General features: G+C 43.6%; 1 protein-coding gene across 1 annotated transcript in view; it reads left to right on the top strand.

The window, feature by feature from the left end:
- LOC128440196 (transcription initiation factor TFIID subunit 4) overlaps positions 1-23,130 on the top strand; it is an 87,656-nt gene that overhangs the window by 9,473 nt on the left and 55,053 nt on the right. The window contains exons 3-10 of the mRNA XM_053422836.1: positions 2,451-2,594; positions 4,417-4,569; positions 5,237-5,359; positions 5,718-5,807; positions 6,835-7,044; positions 12,026-12,101; positions 13,251-13,365; positions 21,144-21,313. Of these exons, the coding sequence (XP_053278811.1) occupies positions 2,451-2,594; positions 4,417-4,569; positions 5,237-5,359; positions 5,718-5,807; positions 6,835-7,044; positions 12,026-12,101; positions 13,251-13,365; positions 21,144-21,313 (1,081 nt within the window). The remainder of the gene's footprint in view (positions 1-2,450; positions 2,595-4,416; positions 4,570-5,236; positions 5,360-5,717; positions 5,808-6,834; positions 7,045-12,025; positions 12,102-13,250; positions 13,366-21,143; positions 21,314-23,130) is intronic.

The raw sequence follows: 23,130 nt of genomic DNA, 5'->3' as shown, positions 1-23,130 counted from the left end.
ATCCAAGATCAAGCTTTTTTTTTTGAAGGATTTTTTTTTTTCTTTGATTCTTACATAGTATAACAACTCGGGTGTAAATGTTACCAGTCTGGTTCTCAGACAGTCCATAGTCGGTCAGACTCCACTGTAGCCCACCATCTTCCCTGATCCCAGTCCCCACCAGTTACACAACAACGCCCTCTCCCGCCGCAGCGCTCAAAGCCAGACAACCTGTTTCCATCCTGATATGAACTTCTCTCAAAAGAGACTCGCAGATTGTCATCGCCTTCTCACAAGTCACGCTGATGACAAATTAGCGTGCTGCGGCGATGCCGTCTCGACAGGAAAAGCAGTAGCAGGGAAATGAAAGGGAATGGTGTTTATTCCCAGAGCTCAACCCCTCTGTCGGCCTGTCACTCTTCCCATGAGCCTGAGGGGAGAAACGGAAGGCATCCTGAGCTTCCTTCCTTCCATACCTGTTAAATCATTCATCATCCAACTGCCTGATTATTTAAAAAAGCTAACAAGGCTTTGGCTCGTCAGTGTGTTTGTGTGTCTGTGTGTGTGTGTGTGTGTGTGTGAGGGTGAGAAAGGCATGGCTGGCGGTGGGATGCACCCCGTGGCTCTTACCCCCCCCATTACCCCCTCCACCCTCATCGCTTATAGACCCACTTCCTCCCAACTCCTCAGTGCAGAGCAACATTCTTTTTGATTCTACAAAACTTTTGGAGGAGGGGGAGCTCCCTCCGTCTGTTTCTTTTCTTATCTTTTTTCCCATGCCTCCATCCGGTAGGGTTGTGTGTCTGTCTGTGTGTTTTCCATTTGTGCAATTTTTCATGTGCGTTTGTGAGAGTTTTTTTGGCTTGTCTGTGAATAGAAGGCTCAAAGACAGAGGTCAGGGTAGAGGTCCTCTTGGTTTGTCTTGGCCAATAGACGGGATATCAGCCAGGAAGTATGTATCCGTGTTTGTGTGCGTGGGTGTGTCTGTCTGCGTGTGTGTGGGAGATGAGACCCCGGGTAACAGTGTGGCTTTGTAGCTGTTGACACTCATGGTCTTGCCCCCCCCCCCCCCCCCCATTTGCTCTCTTACCTTTTACTATACATGTTAATACAATAAGTAATGACAACTCTCACTGTCTACCTGACGTTTCAGAGAAAGAAAATACTGATTACTATAAGTTTGTTCACAGATTACACCTAATACCTCTGATATTCACACAATAACCATATAATTATACTCAATAAAAGGCTAAATTAGGGACTTTATCACCTTAATCCTAATGGTTCAACTAGTCTACAATAAAAAGTGTTCGACGTTGTAATTCACTGTAATCGATGGGCCTCATTTTAAATATATACTTCCCTTTGCTCCAGTCTGGCAGCATCAGGAATAATATGTGTATAAATAAATACAGTGCATACTGTATGTCTGGATAGAAGCGAGTCATTTCAGACTATCCATTATGGTTATTTAATTGTATTATGATGTTTCAATAAAAATGTACACTAGAAAAAATGGCTGAGAAACATAACGTTTATTTAACCTGTACAAACTAATCGTCCTTGGTCTCTACAGTATTTTATAGAAAAAGCTTGTATATGCTGAGAGCTTGAATAACATGATTAGAGGCAGTAAAATTAAAACAATGTCACATCCCTACAGTCGTGAATGTGTTGCCCTCAGGAGTCAGTGGAGTAACAATCAGTCCATTTTATAGTTGGTCAGTTGACACATTAGAAAATATACATAAGGTCATACTCACAGGCTAAATCATGCAAAATCACGATTTAACAAGAAGTGGCGTTTTATCAATCAAGTGCACTTTTTAGCCCAAACAGAAGTGGCCAGTTCCACCACTGAACCATATAACCTAATTTCTTATATGGTAAAACCTACCAGTTGTATTTGGCCAGAAGTCCAATAATTTACAGTGATTTCTCCCCCTTTGTGTTCAAGCTAATCACATGTTACACTTTGCAGCACTAGGAAAACAAGTGACAGGGCTTCACCCTCAGTAAAATCCTGGTTGTGACCTCACTCTGCCTCCCATCAGACCCCAGCACAGCCACCGTGACCCACTGCTACTTAACCACACGCCCTGTTTCTCTGTGTCAGCCTTCAACATCACCAACATGCTGCCACATCCTGTCTTCTTTCCTGCTGTCATGACCTTTCCTCATCTCTCTTCAAGGCACGCTTCTCCTCCTTTCTTTCCTGCTCTCTCACTCCCACTGTCCTTTATAGTCTTTTCTCTGCTCACCGTCCAGTTCACTCTGTCCTTCATCTCTGGAACAGACATGGTCTCACCTTTGCTGTTTTCCATTCTTTGTATCCCGCGACATGTTTTGCCATCCTTTATCACCCCCCCCCCGTTCTCCCTTGCTTACCCACTTTCTTTGATGGATTTTTGCTCTCTGTTTTACTGTGCCTTCTTCCTCTCTCTCTCTGTTGCTCTCTCTCTTTCCTGCAGTCTCCTGTGACCTCTCAGACCGCCAGGCAGTGTCCTGTGACCGTGACCAAGATGGCACCATCTCCCTCTCCCACTCCCTCCAGCCCTGCCTTACAGACCTCCTCCTCTTCCTCTTCTTCCTCCTCTTGTCCCGCGCTCCGCCCAGTGAGAAAATGTTCTTATAAATGCCAATGTCTTCTGTCACCTACACCAAACTGGGTACCACTAAAATGACACCCTCAGTCTCTTTGTTGTGTCAGCAGTTTAAATAGGACCTCAATGTGAATACAAAGCTGTTCCGACTTAAAATTCTTGAATGTCACATCTCACCACCAGCACATGAAGATGAAATCATGATTAATTATTGTTGTGTCTTTAATTACCTTTTTTAATATATTATCTGATTTTATTGATAAAATAGTGAACAGTTATAATATATAATATAAAACTATTCTTGTGGACGTATGCTATATACTTTGTTGACTTGTTTTCATCAATGTTCAAACCCAGAGAAATCCCCAACTTTTTTTAAGATAACAGGACGTTCCATATTCGTTGACTGTTAATTGTGTCTTAGTCACTTTACTCATGGCTTTGCCCGTCTCTGCTGAAAATGTTTGACAAAGGTAAAACACACTGCTAGCCGGTGAGCCACTTAGCCAGTCGACTGTTTTTCATTTCACTTTTTGTAATGGATCACGATTTGCCATTTGCTGCACATTCTGTTGCCAGTGCTGTCCCAGTAAAGTGCAAACTCAACAGATCCAAACGACCAAAGATGATAATGGGACAACAAATGGTGGAGACAACAACTCCCATGATCCCTCACTGCTTCACAAAGTCATCAAATTGAGTCTTTCATTATTGTTTCGGTTGAGAGATCCTGCACGGCCGAAGTTCCATACTGTTTCATACTGTAGTCTAATTAAAGACGTTGATGTTCAGTAACTTGCAGAGAAAAAAGGGCATAATACAAATCCTGAGTCCTGCCCATTGAAAACAAGTTGAGCTGCTGACTGTACATTAGAAAATCATGTCCAGGTACACTGACACTGCTGTTAATGATATTTTAACTTGAACTTGATCTAAAGCTCTGCAGGCTCATGGTCAGATCCAGTGTTTGCTATCAAGACGATATGTATCCAGATTTTATTGAGGAGAAGTTGAGTCTCTCCAAAGATTCAATATCCCTGCTTGTATTTGTTTGGGTGGGGAAGCAGTGATCCTTGCTATAAAGAGAGCATCTGCTATACTGTGTACATTTCAAAGAGGATACTTTGGGTGTTTGGTGCCTTCTCCGGGCTTCAGTCTTGGAGAGCATTTCACACACTAGCCAGGCAGCCATTCAGTGCAGATATATATATATATATGTATATTTGGAACCACACAACCCAGCACTGTGGACGTACATGCTTCCCCACGCCCTCCATCCTTATGGGGCTTGATGTATCCTCTGTGCGTTGTGGGTGCGCTCACACCTGTATTTAGAACTGTCAACTTCATGATCGGTCACGTAAGATGTATTTTATGAATTGTGTGAACAGGCCCTGGGAGATTTGCTAAGAGGTCATGAGGGCTTCACAGTGAGAGACTGCTGTTGGCACCTCTTCTCTCGAGCAAAATTTATAGTTTGGATGTGAGATATTTTCTTGTCATTCATTCCCTAAAGTATTATTATGATTAAAAATAGAGAAAATGTAGCTAATGTTTAGAATTACTGGTGTCAAACCTCTATATTTAGGAGGAAGTTTCCCTTGTCAGGTAATATGATTATTCAGTAAAAGCTTTGATGGCCTCCTGTCTTTCTCAGCCTCTGGCTAGTCACCACCTCCCCTTCCTCCTCCTTGTCTGTTAAGCGATGTCCACTGAAGTCAGGACACCAGATGTGACAGGAGCGCTGTGGCGCCTGCCTCCTGTTCTCTGTGGCCTTGCTGCGAGCGAGGCGTCACGTCCTGTTTATCTCCCTGTCTCTTCTTTGCTCTTGCAGAAGGGCCCTGTGGCACCGGCCATTGCTGTGACGGCTCCGCAGCAGACCCCCGTGGTTATGACCCCCCAGGCCCCGGCCCAGGCTGCCTCTCAGCCAGTGCAGCCTCCGCAGACGGGCATCGCAGCGGCCCCCGGAGCTTCTGTCGTGGCCCAGGTCCGTTCGCTCTCCCCCGACCGCCCACGCTTCACCCTCGAGGGCACGGGCACTGTCACAGCTGCCAGCAAGCTGTTTGTGTCATAAGCTCAGCCCTGGACCCACAGCCTCACCGCCGCACACAGCTGGACACGGACAAAGAGTCTCTCACATGCCCACACATGTTTGCATTCATACATTCACTTACTTAGCAACCGAAGAACAAGCAGACGCAAGCATAAAAGCACATATTTAGGGATGTAGAGATACAGCCAGTTACAGCTATAGATACAGGTATAATGGAGACAGACATACAGTAAAAACAAGAAATATCATAGGGGCTGCAGTTTGATGCCACCGGCTGTTGAATGGACAGGTGCCATGTCTCATTTCGCTACAAAGATCACAGCATGACAAGAATGACAAGTGATAACTATGAACTGATTTTTGATTGATGATTTTCAGCCAAATAATTTCATTCTTTAAATATTGTCACTTTTAAGTAAGTGTTAAGTATTAAATGCAAGACTAATACAAGCCACTCTGGTTCCTACATCAGCGCAAAATTAAATCCTTGTTTTGCATAATAAATACCGTAGCATTTCACCGAGGAAGTCGTCATAGCCCCTTTAAAAAAAATGTTTGGATAGCAGGTAAATCATTTACATTTGTTTCTGTTTTCTGACAGGAAATGCAAGAGAACGTAAAGAAGTGTAAGAATTTCCTGGCCACACTAATCAAACTGGCGTCTCACAACTCTCCGTCCCCTGCGACTTCCAAGAACGTCAAGTCTCTGGTTCAGGACCTGCTGGTGAGCTTCCGGATCATCTGAATGATGTGTTTCTTCTTATTCTTAGCTTTTTATGCACTTTGAAATATTCCCACAAGTAAGTCTAATTTGTCCCTCTAATAGTGGATTGCACTCCATTTTTTAAACCTCTAGATGGCAGCATTCAACTCTCTGCAAAACTCTCCCTTCTTGTGTCATGAATTTTCATCACAGAGTTATTATTGATGACTGGTGCCAGGATGAGTGTTGACTTGCTGATCATCGCCTCCGGTGCTGGGATTTCATCTTTCTGTGTCTAGCTCACCGTGGTTTACTTCACTGAACTTTCTGGCACCTTTTGTAAAGTGGTGTTTATGCTTTACCCTTCTTCACCTGACAGGACGCTAAGATTGAACCTGAAGAATTCACCAGCCGGCTGCAGACAGAGCTCAAGTCGTCTCCGCAGCCGTACCTGGTGCCATTTCTCAAGGTGGGGTTCCTGTTGGAAATCTCTCTCCCTCTGTATCAAATATGAGACTGTTTCCTAAGCTGACAGAATGTTATGGCGAGTCTTCTCCAAAAACACCCTACCTGACAATTAAACCTACGACTGCCTTATATCGTCTGAATCAAGGCCCTATTGTCTGATCTACTGAACCCATAAGATAAGGCTGGACGATGTGACTTCAAATCAATATCATGATTATTTGGAAAAATGTTACCTCGATTACGATTAATTAACGATTAATTTATTAAAATGTATAAACGTTGGTTTCGGAAAAATGTCGGTTAATTGCCCGACCCTACCCTGAGCTACCTTCCACATTGACCCCTGAAAACATCATAGCCTATCCTGGCTGCTTAAGCTCCTCTCAAGGATTTTACCGTTGCCCTAAAGTCGTCCTGTCCCTGGCACCAGAGCCAGTGATGGCAAGGCCTGGCAGCAGAATGATACACACACACACACACACACACACACACACACACACACACACACACACACACACACACACACACACACACACACACACACACACACATCCCTCTGGTGTGACTGCTGACTTCTGTGTGTGACAGTGCCCCCCCCCCAGCAGTCTCTGTCACTAGCCAGCAGGTTTCTTCAGCAAACTGTGATGAGTGTCACATCAAGGCGCCCGACCGCCCAACTCGACCACAAACACATGTTGTCATGCAATGTTAGGTTGCTTACGTCAAAAACTCTGTCTATATATATAAGAAGCAACAGCAGGACTTGTATGTTTATACACATGCTTATCCTGGGATAAAATCAAACAAGTTTTCTTTTACTAAAGTTGGATGAATCACTTTGGAACAGGGATCGTCACATGTCTCAGCAGGTGTTTCTTCAGCCGTGTGCAGCCATGCTTTTGTGATGACGTTATTAAGCCAGTGACCACAGCACTATTTGTTTTTGCAGCTGTGTATTTGGTATTTTATCATGCATATCTATTTGGCTCTGTGACTATAAACTCTGGCCTCTATCTGCCTGTCAACAGAAGAGCCTCCCGGCCTTGAGGCTGTCTTTGCTGAGTAGTCAGCAGACCCCGACCCAGCCCTTGCAGCAGGGAGTCAAACCAGCACCCTGCGGGGTCCCTCCCGCCATTGTGAGTGGGCCAGCTGTCCGCATACGCCACCCCAACAGCGTCAGCACCACCACGGGTGCCAGCGCGCTGCCCGCCGGGACCCTCGGACATGCAGCTGCCATGGTATGTATGGAGCGACCAGCTGGAACTGCAGACTCAGTTATCACAGAAATTGTATTTACAGTTTGTATTTAAACTTACTTTAAATATTTTTTTATTCCAGAACCAGTGCTGTTTTCAAAAACATAAACATACAGATGTAGATCTCTAGATATGTCCCATTGCTTTGCTGATATAAGATAGTTGTTATTTACACAGAGATGTGTATGTAAGGTGAGGATGAATGGAGTTTGAGCTAAACTGGGCAGGTAAAATATGTGACAGATATTTAATTACTATATTCCTACATTCATGAAGAAGTGCTAGAATGTGATTTCTCCCCCAGACCCGTGGGGTGGTGTGTGTGTGTGTCCGTGTGTGTGTGTGTGTGTGTGTGTGTGTGTGTGTGTGTGTGTGTGTGTGTGTGTGTGTGTGTGTGTGTGTGTGTGTGTGTGTGTGTGTGTGTGTGTGTGTGTGTGTGTGTGTGTGTGTCTGAGAGACGTATCTTAGACAAGGCTGAATAATCAGGCTTGAGAGTGTCACTTTGCCATGGCTGGGAGTCACACAGCCAACAGGGAGTTCGAGTCACACCCAGCTCACAGACTCTCTGAGGAAACTCAGTTAGTTTTCCCCCAAAAAGGAAAAAAAAGCTTTAGGGGACACTTAGGACCTCAAAACATGTGCAGTCATCTTATTGAGATTATTAAGAATTCAACCTGGACAGATCTCCATGCAGACACAGGAGCAAAACGCAGATTCCACATAGACTCATGGTTTGTCTTCAGAAACAAAAAGACTTTAATGAGACACAGACACTCCTGGGAGATGCTCAGTGTCCTGTGCTACTGGAGTGTGACAGCTCCACTGATCAGAACAGATGGTGGTCAAACACTTGGATGATAGATATTTACTCTTGCCTGTACTTTGACAGCTGATTAGAAGTATCTGACTGAGGAACTGTACTGTCTCTGCACTACACAACACTACATCACACAACACTATGCTGCACTCCACCACACTACACCATACAACATTACACTACACTACACTACACCACGCGGCACTACACAACACCACACAACATTACACCACACTACACTACACTACACCACGCGGCACTACACAACACCACACAACATTACACCACACTACACTACACTACTCTACACCACACTACACTATGCTGCACTCCACCATACTACACCATACAACATTACACTACACTACACCACACCACACTACACAACACCAAACAACATTACACCACACTACACTACACTACACTACTCTACACCACAGTACACTATGCTAAACTACACCACACCACACCTGCTACATTTAGACTATGGCTTAATATGATTAATAACAATGACATTGTAATTACAAAGTTCACACACTGTTATCAAGCCCTTATGACAGAGAAATGTAATTGTGTCTTGATATTTAAAAGTTTACCTTCAACTTTATTGTAAATATCTAAAAAGCATGCTACTTAACTTTTCTAATTTGATTTATATGTTCTTATACAAAACAAAAGTTAAGAAAAAAATAACTTTCTTGAAATGGAAATGTAGTTGCTGTTTTTGTTGATGCTCCAATGCTTCCAGCTAGAACATTTAAAATACCTCTACACATTGTTTCAAATCCATATCCTCTACTTTAAAAAGACACTAATTGAATTCCATGTCATCTGCCGTTCAAATTTTTGACATGCAAGATCACATAGTACATGTGATCACATATAGGTTGTAAACTAGCATCAGTGTGGACATACAGCTGAAGTAAAGATAGATGACCTGCAGGGTTCAGCACTAGACACTCAGCAGCCTCCCTTAGCTCACAGCTGTGTCACGTGACTGTGTGTGTGTGTGTGTGCATGTGACCACACACACACTGCACAGGCGTGGGTCAAGTGAGGTCAGACTGTGGTCTGGTGGAGGCAGAGGGGTGGGCGAGCTCGGTTTTGCACCTCCTTACATCTCTCCCTCTCTATTTTTCTTTCTCACCCAATTATTCCTTTCTAGTCTTTTTTTCTTCCCCTTGCTCTCCCCCTTTTCTCTCCTTCCCCCCCCTCCCCTGCTCTCTCTCCATCTCTTTCCAACAGTTTCTCCCACTGTATCTACCCCGCGCGCGCTCTCATCTCATCTCCCTCCCTCCCTCTATCTGTTAACTGTTAAAGGGTGAAGCGAGGGAACTAGGTCAGCCCCGGGTCAATTTTAAAGCAATGTAGCGGCCGCAGTCTATGTCCAGAACATGCCTCAGGTCTCTCTCACTCTCTCTAACTCCATCTCTCTCTCGTTCTGTCTCACGCACACACACACACATGCACATGCACACAAACGTGAATACGAGACCAACATAAGCTCTCACACAAAACATTAGTAAATGATAGCCCATGGCACATCAACAGTTTGAAACCAGACATCTAGTTGAATTAGGCAAAAAAATCTGCTCTTACCACAGTAGCAGAAGTAAAGAAAATGTTGAGTTATATTATTGAAGCTTCTGCTCTAATAACACTTTCCACTTTAGCATTGGGATTTTTAATATATTATATCCACTGGTGTATGAGACACCATGAATTTAAGGTAACTGCAGTTCATTTTAGTCTGTTGTGAGACTACGTTTTCAAACAGTAAAAAGTTGAGAATAAAATAAAAAATAAATTTAAAATGTACATTTTCATTTAAAAGATGTATTATGAAGAATAGATATGTCTTCATTTAGTACAATGTTCGGATAAAAGACTTAATATATGTTATCATGAAACTGGACGTTAAATATCCTCAGGCTAAATTATACATGGGATGAATGGACTTGATGATAAAACAGTGAATGAATGGTGTGTAATAACTAGGCCACACCTCGACACAGCAGTGCATTCTTCAATGTAACAATGTGTATAAATGTAAAAATTGTATTACATAATTACAGTAATTTGTATTTGAAGAGGTAACAATTTGATTTTGTAGAGCAAGAACAAAAGTCATTAAGCGCTTTTCACACAAAAACGAAACGAATCAAAAACAAAAGTAGAGTTGAACTCAGTGGAGTACTTACCGCAACCCAACAGGAGACACAAAATGTTTCAGTTTGTTTATTTTTAACACGACATCTGCCTCTTGTCCGACACATCTATAGCCTACTCCTAAAATAGCTGATTTATACTAGTTTGCTTTGATTATCTGAACAAAATATATTTTATCGACATTTTTATTAACATTGATAATACATGAACCCCATACTATTTAGATTAATTTAAATGTTTCAATTGTAATTCATGAATTTTCACAGACTGCTTCAGAGGCTTGGTCCATAGACTGTATCTAAATACGGACAACATCACAAATATTAGTCTCTTCAAAATCAGATTTTCTTCACCAAGATCCATTAATTATTTTCTGAAAAATATAAATAAAATGTTGAAAAAAGTCCCATCTCGTGATGTTAAAGATCGGTCCCCTGATCTATCTCTGCACCCACATTTATTGGCTTCTTCTCTAACTCAAACCACATCCTTCCACCAAGTTTGGTGCTGATTGGTCCAGTAGTTTGTATGTAATCCTCCTGAATAACAGATAGACAAACAAAGGAAAAAAAAAAGAAGACAAAAACACAACCTTCTTAGTGCAAGGTAACGTTATCCACAAAAAGCTAAATATAAACAGATACAACCTAATAATTAAAATACATCAGTTAAATGTTACAACATTTACACATATTTGTGTCACCATGTTTGTTTCATAAATCTTGACATATACATAATACATACCTGTACATATACTTGATTACTTTCAATAGGCAGGGTCACTGCAGAGATGAGTGGCAGCAGCTTCTCCTCTTGCACCCTGGTATTTTTGGGGGAAATCCGAGTAATGAGTTTACAGCACGATCAAACACAGCTTTACTCAGAATGAACGTGCTCTTTTTCGTTTAATTAAAAAAAGCAACCTTCCTTTTGGAACATCATGCACACTCGCACAGTCTCACCAGTGTGTGGCGAATGTTTGCAATCATTCAAAACATGTTTTGCTGTACTTAAGAAAACACCTTGCATTTAATTTCACTCTTCTGATTAATGTTTAAAAGCTGGAAAATGTTACAAGCAGTGGGTTTCACATGCTTTCCCATTTACCCCCTGAATCCCAAAACGTCCCCCCCCCCCCCCCCGCCCCTCTGTTAACTGTGTCGCCGGCTGGCCACAGGTGCTAGCTATCTCTGCCTGTGCAGAATGTGTGCCCCCCCCCCTCCTCTCCTTTCCATTCTCACAGGCCCCTGAAGTGGATCTCTGGGAAAAATGGCCTCTGTCTTTTTTTTCAGTGGCTTGAACAGTAATATAGCATGTGTCAGGGAATGGAAAACAAGGCTGAAAAATATGCAGCAAGAAGCAAACTGGTAGGAATGGATGGCTGAGCCCGAGGCCCGGCCGGTAGCTGCTACCAAGGAAGGAAGTGACTCTAATAGCCCAGCGCGGCCCCTTCACCCCCCTCTGCTCCTTCTTCTACTTCTTCTTCTTCAACTAAACTACTTTTCCACTGCGGTCTTGACTTCTTATTGCCTTTGTCTTATCTGGAAATGCACACAAATGTAGGTCACACGAAGTGACAGACATCCATCCTCCTCTTGCAATTAAATTGATAGTACAGTTTGCAGAGATCGCCAGTGTAGAATTCATCATCCCTGGTTCATTCTGCATCTACATCTCCCATCTCTCCTATGTTAAAGTAGAATATAAATATATGGTCACTGTTAAAGCTCAAGTGGCTTTTGACCAGCGTGTCCTTGGATCTCTAAGTGGGTTCAGTAGTTACGTTTTTCCTTGAATAATTTCCCTTGAAGATTGTGTGAAGAAAAATGGAGCAGTTGTCGAGCAGGCGCGCAATTTCATTCTTTCTAATCTCCGCTCTCATTTGCGAACTGTTTCATCTTTCGAAAAGCTATAGCAAAGTCCATAATCTCTGTTTTCTGTTTATTTATTTATTTGTTTATTTCCTCGCTTCCTCAGGGAATCAAGACAGCGGGCGCTGTCGGTGGCCAGGTGCGGATGCCTGTGGTGATCACACAGTCTGTCAGAGCACAAGGTAGGACATCTGCAGGCCCTTTCCAGCCACTTCTGATTGAATCACCCGAAGTCACTCACACGTACACTATTTGCCATTTTGTCTCGGCGTTCGTTTTTTTTTTTTCATTGTACAAAAACGTAATGCGTTCAGTCAAAGACAAAGAAGACCAAGCAAAGACTTCTGTACATGTTTTTGGAAAGTTTGAGCTTCAGTCCTCTGTCTCACGCTTCTCTCTGGTTTCTGGCCTGCCAGTTTTCTTTTACATTTCTCATTAAGGCTGCGTTCCAAGTCCGGTTTTTCAATGTTTACTAACTCGGCGTGATGTTCTGGTTAAATAAAAAGACGGCGATAAAGGTTATACAGAAGATAACTATAAGCACAGCTCTAAATGTCCTCTCAGTCGGCTGTAAGATGTGTAAACAGGCAGGAGCCACAAAGAGAACAGGTGTTTTTGTCTCTGTCTGGTTATAAAGCCTTCTCAAACATTTGTGCTACTGCTTACTCACACTGATTCACAAACACTCATCCCACAGAAGCCCACAAATATCGCCCCCAACACCAACCGGGCGTAACACTCCCCTAAGAGAGCTGTTTGCTCTCAGGTGGTGTGTGTGTCTGTGTGTGTGTGTTATATGTTTGCACCTGTTTGTGGATGTGTGTGCACGCTTGTGTGCATGTGTGTGTGTGATCGGAGGTGCATACAAATTTGATCTTCCCCCCATCCCCAAGATTGCCTGCAGTGAAGAATCTGTAGGTTGTTTTATGCCCATAAATTGGAATGCGGGGATAGTTCTAAAAATACTTTTCTTTGCCTCTTGGCGAGGAACATGCCTGTTAAAATCAAGTTTAAATTCACTCTGGCAGTCCTTGTGCCTCTCTGGAAAACGTGTCTCGGAGCAGGATGCGGTTTAGAAGTGTAAGGAGAGCCGGTGAAGCGCAGTGATATTGACAGAGCGACGCTCTCCGCATCAACCTGGGGAGAGCGACAGTACCGCTTCCCCCTCAGCCCCTCAATCTACGCCTGCGAGGAAGACAGAGATGGTCGAAGGTAGTCGTTAGACAGGAGGATATTTGACACTGATAGAAAGGGACATTTCAATGATAACATTACTCCCTTCCTGTTTTGCTTAGTGTTTTATTTCTTGTGTTTGTATCTGTTCTTATCAGGCACAATGGGGAAGGGAGTCGTCATACAAGCGGGGAGAAGTCCCGTGGGCTTGGCCGTTCAGATCTCTGGGAATCAGAAAAACAAGCTCAACGACCCCGGAGGAGGCTCCTTCAGGTACAACTCCACTCGCCAGGAGACCCAGCGACACAGTAACTGTTGTTCCCTGCAGCCATCACATGGGGGCAGCATTTCACTAAGATGCCCCGGCATGACTACAGGCTACACTCTCAGCTAAGGCTGTGAGTGTTTATCCCAGTTGCATGCCCAGCCACCTGGCCGCCTGCCTGCCCGGCTGGTTGATCGGTGGTCCTCTCTCTCCGTGCCCACCACATAGCAACACACTGCCAGCCAATAGATCTCCCTCAGCATCGCCCTCCTTGTGTCAGTGTCACAACTCATGGACGGGATTAGAAATGAGCTAAATCTTAATTTAGCAATAAGTTAATTGTGTCCAGATGGCTGGAATTTCTGGATGTGGTTCTGAAAATACCTTTCGGTGAAGTCAAACATACGGTATTTAGCCCGCAGCTTCGCTTTCTGTCTTTCTTTCTTTTTCGCTCTGGTCTTGTCTCTGTTTCAGCTGGGCTTTTGTCTCAAAACATAAAAGGTTCATCGCCCACATGCTGGCCTTTGTGGTCCATGTTAGTGTGAGTCTTTGTGTATTTACGTGTGTGTGTGTGTGCAACATTTACATACTTGTATGTAAGTATAATGTTTGCAAGTATATGTATGCGCCTGTCCTCCTCTGTGTTTGTCTCCCTGCTTGGATGCACATGAACATACAGTATGTGTATATGATCCTGTCATAGATTATTTGTCTGTTTATGGAATCTGTGTGTTTGTGTGTATGTGTGTGTGTGTGTGTGTGTGTGAACTGTTCATGCACTGAGAGGAGCTGGGGTTTAGGATTGCCCCAGTATGACCGGGCTGGGGTAGGAAGAGTCTGGGTCACATGGGCCAACGGGTTCATGGTAATGGCTCCCATCTCCTGAGGGGAAAGGCAGCGCCCGGGGCTCTGATTGATAAACCGATAAATCTTTAGCTGCGTTGGTAATTAAGCTGTCAGGCTTGCTTGTTACTGACGACCTTTTCCCCCCTGCGGTGATCACAGTGGCCCTCCACATCCACACAAAAGCACTGGTTTCAATATAAGTCCAATAACGCACAGCACCATTGTCACAGAAGAAACACGGCCCTGTCGTTTTGTCCCCGTCTGTCCAGGTCAAGTTAGCCTGCTCTGCACTGAGCACCATATCTGCTTGCATCCACGTTTTTTGTCATGCGGGCAGATTGAACTTCAACAACTAAAGTTTTAAGTCAAATTAGATGTCAATGAACCTGACATCGATTTGAATGTTTAATGAGAGATGGACCTCTGTGAAGATTTATGGTGTTTTATTCCTGGTATGTGCTGCAGACTTGTTAAGGTTGCACCTCGGTTGGCTCCTGGCGTCTGAAGCCTCTTAGCTTCCCCACACTGTTTATAGTCTGCTGTTGTTGTTCTTTCCTGAGGATATAAACATGTTGGAACAGAGTCCAGTGTTGCAAGGGGATGTGTTGGGTGCCATTACAAAAAGTGTGAAAGTAAAAAAGGCCAACACTTGCTTAAGTCAGGTCAGATTTATTTGTAAAAGTCTTTTTAACAAATGTGGAGATGTACTCGCACAGCAACCAAGTTTGAGAAAACAAAACTAAAATCCACTGGCCGGACTGGTCAGTCAGATTCCACCAGCCTGCACTGTGCTTGTTCAACTGTAGTTGGGGACTGGTGTGTGTGTGTGTGTGTGTGTGTGTGTGTGTGTGTGTGTGAGTGAGTGTGTTTGTGTGTGGCTGTCACTCTGAGCCACTGGTCCCAGCGGGCCAGCTGTAGCACAAACACACACACACACACATACACACTGCAGGGCTTGTGGGGTTTCCAGTACAGCTACAGCCGTCTGTGTAAGTGCTTGTGTCAGTGTGTGTATGTGTGTGTGTTTGTGTGTTTGTGTGTGCGTGTGTGTGTGTGTAGTTTACAGTACAGAGTGAAAGCAGCTGTCTCTGTGCAATCCCCCTCCCTCCTCCTCATTTCTCTGTAAACACTCAACATCCGCTGTAATCACAGGCGAGCCAGCCGAGGCCCTCAGCCCTCTGCCAACCTCCGTGCTCAGCCTCAGCCTCTCAAATCCAGCCCCGTCTTACATGCTGGACACACATCTGTGCACGTAAACACACAAACAGTTGCATATTCACGTGGAAAATACACACAAGCCGATACGCATACAACTAAGGAACAAAAGTATCTGATCACTAAAGTGGGTGTAGCAGTCCACCAGACCTTTCCCATCATTTACCAGCAAAGGGAGTGCGCTCTCTCTTTGTGGTTACATCCTTTGTTGCTCTGTTAATTGCTATGTGATGTGCCTGTTTTGCAATAAAGGGGGCTTCATAAATACCTTTGACTCAATTAGGACTTAAAAGTGACCTTCCATAAATTGTTGATAGAGAGACTTGGAAACACGGCAGCCACACGATTAGATTAAGTTGAGACTGGGTGTTCCAAGAATCCACAAAGGAAACAATGCTGGGACTGAAATGTTAATGTAGTGTAAGTTATTGATGGAACACGTTAAACAAAGATATTTTGGTATAGGCCTTCATCAGAAGATCAGCTACATCCTCTTGTTTATTTGTTTTAAATTGAATTCGAAACAGTAACTTATTCCACTTCTCGTATTTTATTGACCCCTCTTGTGCCACCAGTGCTGTCCTCTATTTGGGTCATGAGCACAAATCCCATCACCGGCCAGTGGACCCCAGGCTGCTCTGTGGAAAATTCTCCTTCAGTGGGCCCATGTCTCTCGGTGTGGGCACAACAAGCCTCCACGGCCTCGGTGTTAGTCACAGAGATCAATCAGGGGCCCCCTGCCTGGGCACAGAGACCTTTACCCACAGGGTGGGGGTGTGGTGGTAATGGGTGGTGTTGAAGTGGGAATGAGAGGGGGGTTGCTGGAGATCTGGATACACCTCCATCTATCCACACACGCACACACACACAACAGCCTCTAAATGTTAAGTGCGGTCCTCCCCACCACCTATGGCGTGCCCTCGCTGAGACACAGGCTTGATATGGAAACGACATGCATATGTATTCATGTGACTGCCGGCTCCATGTCCTCGGGCCAACCCAGACCGTCGCTCTTTGGCTTTCTGTGCAAGCTAATTACATTTCTGCTTTATTAGTGCAGAGGTATAGTCCGGAATATTTAGCATTTCAGATCTCATTCCCTCCTTTTAATATCAGACCTGTCTTCTGCGTCCTTATTTGATTTGAGTGATCTTGAATATTCCAAGAAATCAGACCATCCAAGAAAAAAAACGTTATTACATATAATATTACCAGTGTTCTTGCATCCTGGTGGAGGGTTTCGGGCCCCATGCTGTTGTAGCTGCTGGATTCATATTTTGTCTCTATATTACTGCAGAGTACTGTAATTTCTGTATACTGTAATTAAACGAGCAATGTTAAAAGAGGATTACTTCTCTGGCTTCGTGTAAGCTATACCGATTATTTGATACAGTGACCTTCATGCTGAGATCTTGGTTTAACTAGAAATCACATAACAAAATTTACAATAAATTACATTCATTGTGTTTTGTAGTTCCTTCACACTTGCAGCAGTCTGCGCTGGAGTGTTTATGGTTTCAGTTTGTCTGTCCTTCTGTCCCGTTCTCATTAACTCAATATCTCAGGAACGCCTTGAGGGAATTTCTTAAAATTTTGCACAAAAGTTTACTCTCACTTTAGGGTGAACTGATAAGAATGTATTGGTCAAAGGTGAAGATCATTTAACCTGGCACAACCAGTTCATATTATAATGCATATGCTAATTGATTTAATGTAAAAATATGTGCAATATCTTCCGTTTAATTTGTTCTAAGTCTTCTTACTATTATATGTATTATAGGTATGGACAGATATAGATGTAAACTGCAACTAATATGGTTGGCAGAGGTGTACAACTGCAGGGTGGCAATTTGAGTTATAGGAATACACTACCTTTGTTTGAAAAACTCAAAGACTGATTATAAAGATGGACAATGTGTCTCCACTATCCAGAAATGAAGCTTAAACATCCTAGGTACCACTACCATCTTGCACCAATACACACGCTTGACTAAGGGGACTGCTATTTATTGGTGTGTCCAAATAAGAATACAGATCCAGCAACGTTTCATAAGGCAACTGTTGGGCCTTAGCAGATGTATACACTCTACTGAGTGCTATTCTAGTTGAGGAACATTTATTTAATGTGTATTTAATTGTTTAGTTTGATTCCAGCACCATCCACTTACATGGAGGAGAAAGGGTTTATAAACTATTCTACAGCCAGCCACCAGGAGGCGATAAAAACGCTTTGGCTTCACTTTTTGGGAGCAGTCATGCCATCAATCTTTATTTACAGCCTATGGAGCAAGCAGGTCATATGTGAGAGAAATAATTAGTTATAATTAAAACATTTGACACCGTTCACATCAGTGTTAATTTTGGCAGCTATTTTTGATTTAGTCTTAGTCTTAGTCTTTTGACGAAAATGCATATTAATTTTAGTCACCTTTTAGTCATTTTAATCCTTCTTAGTTTTAGTCTAGTTTTAGTCGACGAAAACAAATTCCATTTTAGTCTAGTTTTAGTCGACGAAAACTAATTCCATTTTAGTCTAGTTTTAGTCACATTTAATAGCCACATTAAACTCCTTTTCTATAAAAACATATAGCTGCAGCCTAATAGCTTAAAAATATATATTTAATTTTAAATGTGAAAACAAAAAGTGAGAGCAGGTCAGACTGGAGGCGAACACAGAAACTTCAGCTCTGTACAAACCAACTGCAGCTTCTGCTCTGATCAAGAAGCTGAGGGGCTGATCTCTGAGCAGCTGAGACCAGAGAAACTCTGGTTTTCACTGTTTTCATAGTTAAGAAGCAGTCGGTCACTGAGAGGCTGCTCCACGAGAACGCGCTCTGCTTTCACTGTGTCTCCCTGAGCGAGTGCGCGAGGCGGGGGGCGGAGCTACGGACCGGAGCGCTATCTGGGGCGCACACACACACATACACAGACACACACAGTCACTCGCCCGCTCCTGATACTTCATGACGGCCTGATACGATGATGTTTTAAAAAGTATTGTGACTTAGTCAACCACCAACATTTTCGTCTCGTCTCGTCTCGTCAACGAAAATTAAAATAGATTTCGTTATAGTTTTTATTTTCAAAGATTCGTTTTCGTTACGTCTTCGTCTCGTCTTCGTCATGGAAAAAAGGTCGTTAACGAATATATTTCGTCATAGTCTTCGTCAACGAAATTAACACTGGTTCACATAAAATCAAGTAACCCTGATTTTTTGATGAGATATTTTTCAACCCATTTTTTTTATTCAGATATTCTAGCTGTTTATTGTTCAATCAGGTTTTCATGGGAACCAAGTTCGATTATATGTCTAAAAAGAGGCGTATGTTGTGCTCAATAGAAACTGTGAAATACTTTTATTTATTTCCTCAAACCTGGGGAGATTTGCATATCTTTAAAGAAATTCAGAGACTCCCTGTTGTATTTCTGTAAAGTGAATGTGCTGTTGCATTTTGGTTTCATAAAAACAGGGCTGTTACATTATATGGTAATTTTTGCTCCTGTTACACAGCTCTGTGTCGATTCAGTATCACATAGATAATCATATCACTGCTTTAGTTTTAAGGGATCTTATGTAATCAATCACTTTTCCTTAATGCACATTATCCATTGAGGCAGCTTTAAGCTGTGGAAGAAGCAGCTTTTTTTCGCCTGAGTGAACACAGCCTCAGGCATGTTTCATTTCAGGACAGGTCAAGTTATCCATGAGGACGTGATGAAGAAAGTTGCACAGCCTGAGGTGCAGCAAAGGGTATAATCCTATGTATCCATGCTTGTGTTGTTGTGTAGATTCTCTCTGTGAAGTCCAGTCATAATTACACCGAATGGTAGAAGAGAGAGAGGAAGAGAGGAGAGAGAGTCGAGGTGTGCGAGGTTCAGAGAGCTGCCCTAATCGTCTTTGTCAACCTCCTGCCGTGGTGTCAAGTTTCATATCGGCTCTCTGCGGCCGCACCAAGGAGCAGGAGGGCCTCGGCAGGGTGGAGCTGCCTGACAGTGTGCGTCTGCACTCAGGCGCTCGAGAAGAACTCAGGGCCCCCGCACCGTGCACACGCACACACACTAAAGCCCAAGCAGTACATGCACATGCTCTGTCGCAACCAACAACGGTGGCACGGACGCAAATGACTGTGGAGGTGAGCCAGTGAGTGGCGAGAGGCCACTCTGTGTGTGTTCTGTGGTTCTTTGTTCCCTCCGTCAGAGCCACTCAGAAAAGCCGCTGCTCGCTCTGGGCCAGTCCTGTAAGCATGACACATCACCGCTCCGCTAATTCAGCCCAGAATCCGAATCATTACTTGCCAAGTACAATAATCGTGGAGGAATTTGTCTTTGTGACAGCTCCCACAGAAAGTCCCTGCTTTTTAAGGGTGCGCGGACCTTGTTGACTCTCAAATGTGACGAACCAATCACAGTTTCTGCATGTTTTCCCTGTTCGCCGCTAATATGCAAACAATATAAAGTCAACATTATGGCTGTGAGAAATGACCAGTGTATGAAGAAATGTCATTAAGTGTGGCACAGCAGTGCGTAAATAGAATTTGCTGACATTAGTGTATAGCTTGATTCATCACAGCTCAGTGCCAATCCTCTGGAGCGTCCTCGCTCCATCCAAACGCTCTTCATCTCCCCACTTCTCCGAGCGTTGACACAAATAGACCCTGGAATGGGAATTTTGTGCCATTATGGTCAAAGCGCAGCCCACTGAAACAAAACCAATGGACAACTTCATCCAAGAAAACATTCATGAATAAAAACAGGATATCCAACACATTTTCACATGCTCTAAAGGAATATTTATCATGATAAGTTCAGGACGTGAAGTAAATGTTTGAGTACAAGGCTCAATGTGCCCACACCAAGTTCAGAATTTTTTTTCTATGGATAAATCCTCTTTACTAAGACAAATTAAAAGCACAAATGCCCCTTTTGTGGATCCACATTTTTTTGCCTGTTTTCTTAAAGATTGTGATGACCATTACACCCTGCAGTGCAGAATTTGTTTCTGCTAATGAGGACAGAACGAGACGGTGTAGACGGACCAACCAGTAGGAGTCCAATACTTATTCTAGACCAACAGTAGCAGGTATACGCAGGTTTTTAAAAATGGGATTGACTCCTTTCCAATTGCTTCTAGGAGTTTGCCCCTTAACAACACAAACCCATCAAAAACAGGTGCTCTTTACCTTGTTGCTTTGCTTAATTAAGGTGTATTTTTTCCACCACTGCCGATCGGAGCAGGAACCGATGAAAGCCCGAGCCTACTGCACAGTCATTTGACCCTTGAGTGGATACAGATTGCATCCATTCCCTTTGAAGACGAGATCCAGATGTTAGTGGGTGTTAGTGGTTTTTTTGACCAGTGGGAAAGTTCCCCTGCGTTACCCTGACTACCTTAACAGTGTGCGACAAGGTCACAGTCCCTGAAGACACCTTCCTGAGTGTGCCTATGTTCCCCTTTGTTCCCCTGGCTCCCTAAACAGTGTGAGACGCTTTACAACTTTATCTTTATTTCAACCTGAACTGCAACTGCAGGTCTTTACTAAAAGTACAAGTTAGTCTGTCTTGGAATCTATTGTTGCATGATCAAAAATCTCTAGGCACATCAAACAAAACCCTTACTAAACATAGAGTGTGCCCTATGTCGGTGGCTTTATTAAGTATTTTGTTTTAGTAAGTCATCATTTCCATTGTATGTATTTTGCTAATTCCCCGTCTCTCATGTTTCAGGGATGATGATGACATCAATGACGTGGCGTCCATGGCCGGGGTGAACCTCAACGAGGAGAGTGCTCGAATACTCGCCACCAACTCAGAGCTAGTGGGAACTCACATCCGCTCCTGTAAAGACGAGGCCTTTCTCCACCCGGGACTGCTGCACCGACGAATACTGGAAACAGGTAAAAGATGTCTACATGGCAAATTGAGCAATATAGATCTTCAACATATAACTCAAGGACGTCTTAGCTGCAGTAATTGAAAGCTGGCCTTTCAGAAAACAATGTGGTTATGACGAATCTTAATGTCATCTCAATTTCTCCTCCACCTTCCCACTGTGGAGAAAAAAAACAATCCAAAGCTGAATACCCAGGCTACGGCAGTGATGAAATCCCGATCTGTTGTGTTTGGTGTGAGGAACATGTTGTTTCTGTGTTTATAGTGTCATCACTAAAGACAGTTTTGATTTTCTCTCCGTCAGTGGCTCGAGCCGAGCCTTTTCTTGTTTGGCCTCGGTTTAAATTTGATAACGCTTAACAATTCTTTCACCTCCTTTAATGAATTCTTCAGTGGCTGTCTGAACTCACTGGACCCCAGGCACACACATAAATACTTTATGGGTTTGTCTTTTGAAGGCTGGCTGTCAGATTGTCCTCTGGACTAAAGGAACAGAGTTTAGAGGAATGAGACATGGCAGCGAGATTTCTTTTTAGTGGATCTTGACACTCTGAGCGCACACGGCGCTGCACGTGCTAATCGATGCAGGCGGAAAGGTCTCGGCTTTTCATGATCACATGATCGTAACAGTGTCTTCATTACTTCTTCTTGCTGCTGGCAGTCATATTTATTACTTGCAACATACTCTAGGCTCTCGCTGCATAGTGAAACCTGTGAAAACGGATAATGAGCGTTATTACTCAAAATAAACCTGTGCCTAGCATTTCGCTCCTGTGCATCCGATCAAAAAACACAGTGTAATTCCACGTGACGGGGAGTCTCGCGCCCTCATCTCATTTCATCTCAATTAAAGTATCCTCAGTGTAGCACGGAGACCTGCGGGTCATGTTTCGTTATGTGGACTCGTGGCGTGGTTGTTATCCCGTCACCTTGGGGCAGAGGGGTTGTTTAAAGATATAAATCTTTCCTGGGGGAGGGGGGCGCGCAGCGTGGTGCAGGGCAGGAGGCTAGGGCGCCCCCTGCTGGGGAAGTGGCACTTGTGCAGCTTTGTTGTGTCAGTGATTGGCCTCTCTGCGCTCCCAGCTGACAGAAGTCCGAGGGAGGCTCCCCCGGCCTGCCAGCTCCACTCAATCAGAAAGTCTTGGATGCTCCTCTTTACTGGTCGGCCACCAAGTTTCCCTCCGCTCTGCCTTCTCATTTACCGCTGACCACCCTGCTCTACATCTTCACTGTGACCTCTCCTGCACACTTAGTGCTCTGCAAAGGGCTGCTCCTGCTTCTTCTTCTTTTTACTCAGGTATTCAATCATAGGACATAACAATTCACTTTTTATTCATCTCTATTACCTTTTTTATTCTTAAGGAGACGTTCTGACTGCCCATTCTTCACTCCCTTTCTTTTCCTTTTTTCTTCTTTTTTTGAACTCTGATTCCAGGACAGGATGTTTGCTGCCTCTTTCTAACTCCTTCTGCATCTTGTTTTTCCTCTTTTATTTTATCCCCTCCGAAAAAACCCTTGTGCCACCCTCCTCTCCCAAACCTCTCTCTCTCCCCATCCCCTCATAAGGCTCAAGGCTTGTCCTTGAGGTTGGGAGGGTGGTTGGGAGGTTGTGAAACCTTCAACCCTCAGTTTCAGGAATCAGGCACAGCTGGAGCTCTCTAGAAAAACACAAACACAAACACACACACACACACACACATCAGCTGATTACATATACATACTGTGCAGACACAAGGAGAAAGATAAAACACAGGTTGTTAATGCTGCTGAAAATCCATACGGGGGAAATTACCTCAAAATCAATCTCATATATATCTTCAGA

This window comes from Pleuronectes platessa, chromosome 1 (genome assembly GCF_947347685.1).
Source record: "Pleuronectes platessa chromosome 1, fPlePla1.1, whole genome shotgun sequence".
NCBI classification, from domain to species: domain Eukaryota; kingdom Metazoa; phylum Chordata; class Actinopteri; order Pleuronectiformes; family Pleuronectidae; genus Pleuronectes; species Pleuronectes platessa.
This window is presented reverse-complemented; position numbering and strand designations above follow the sequence as displayed.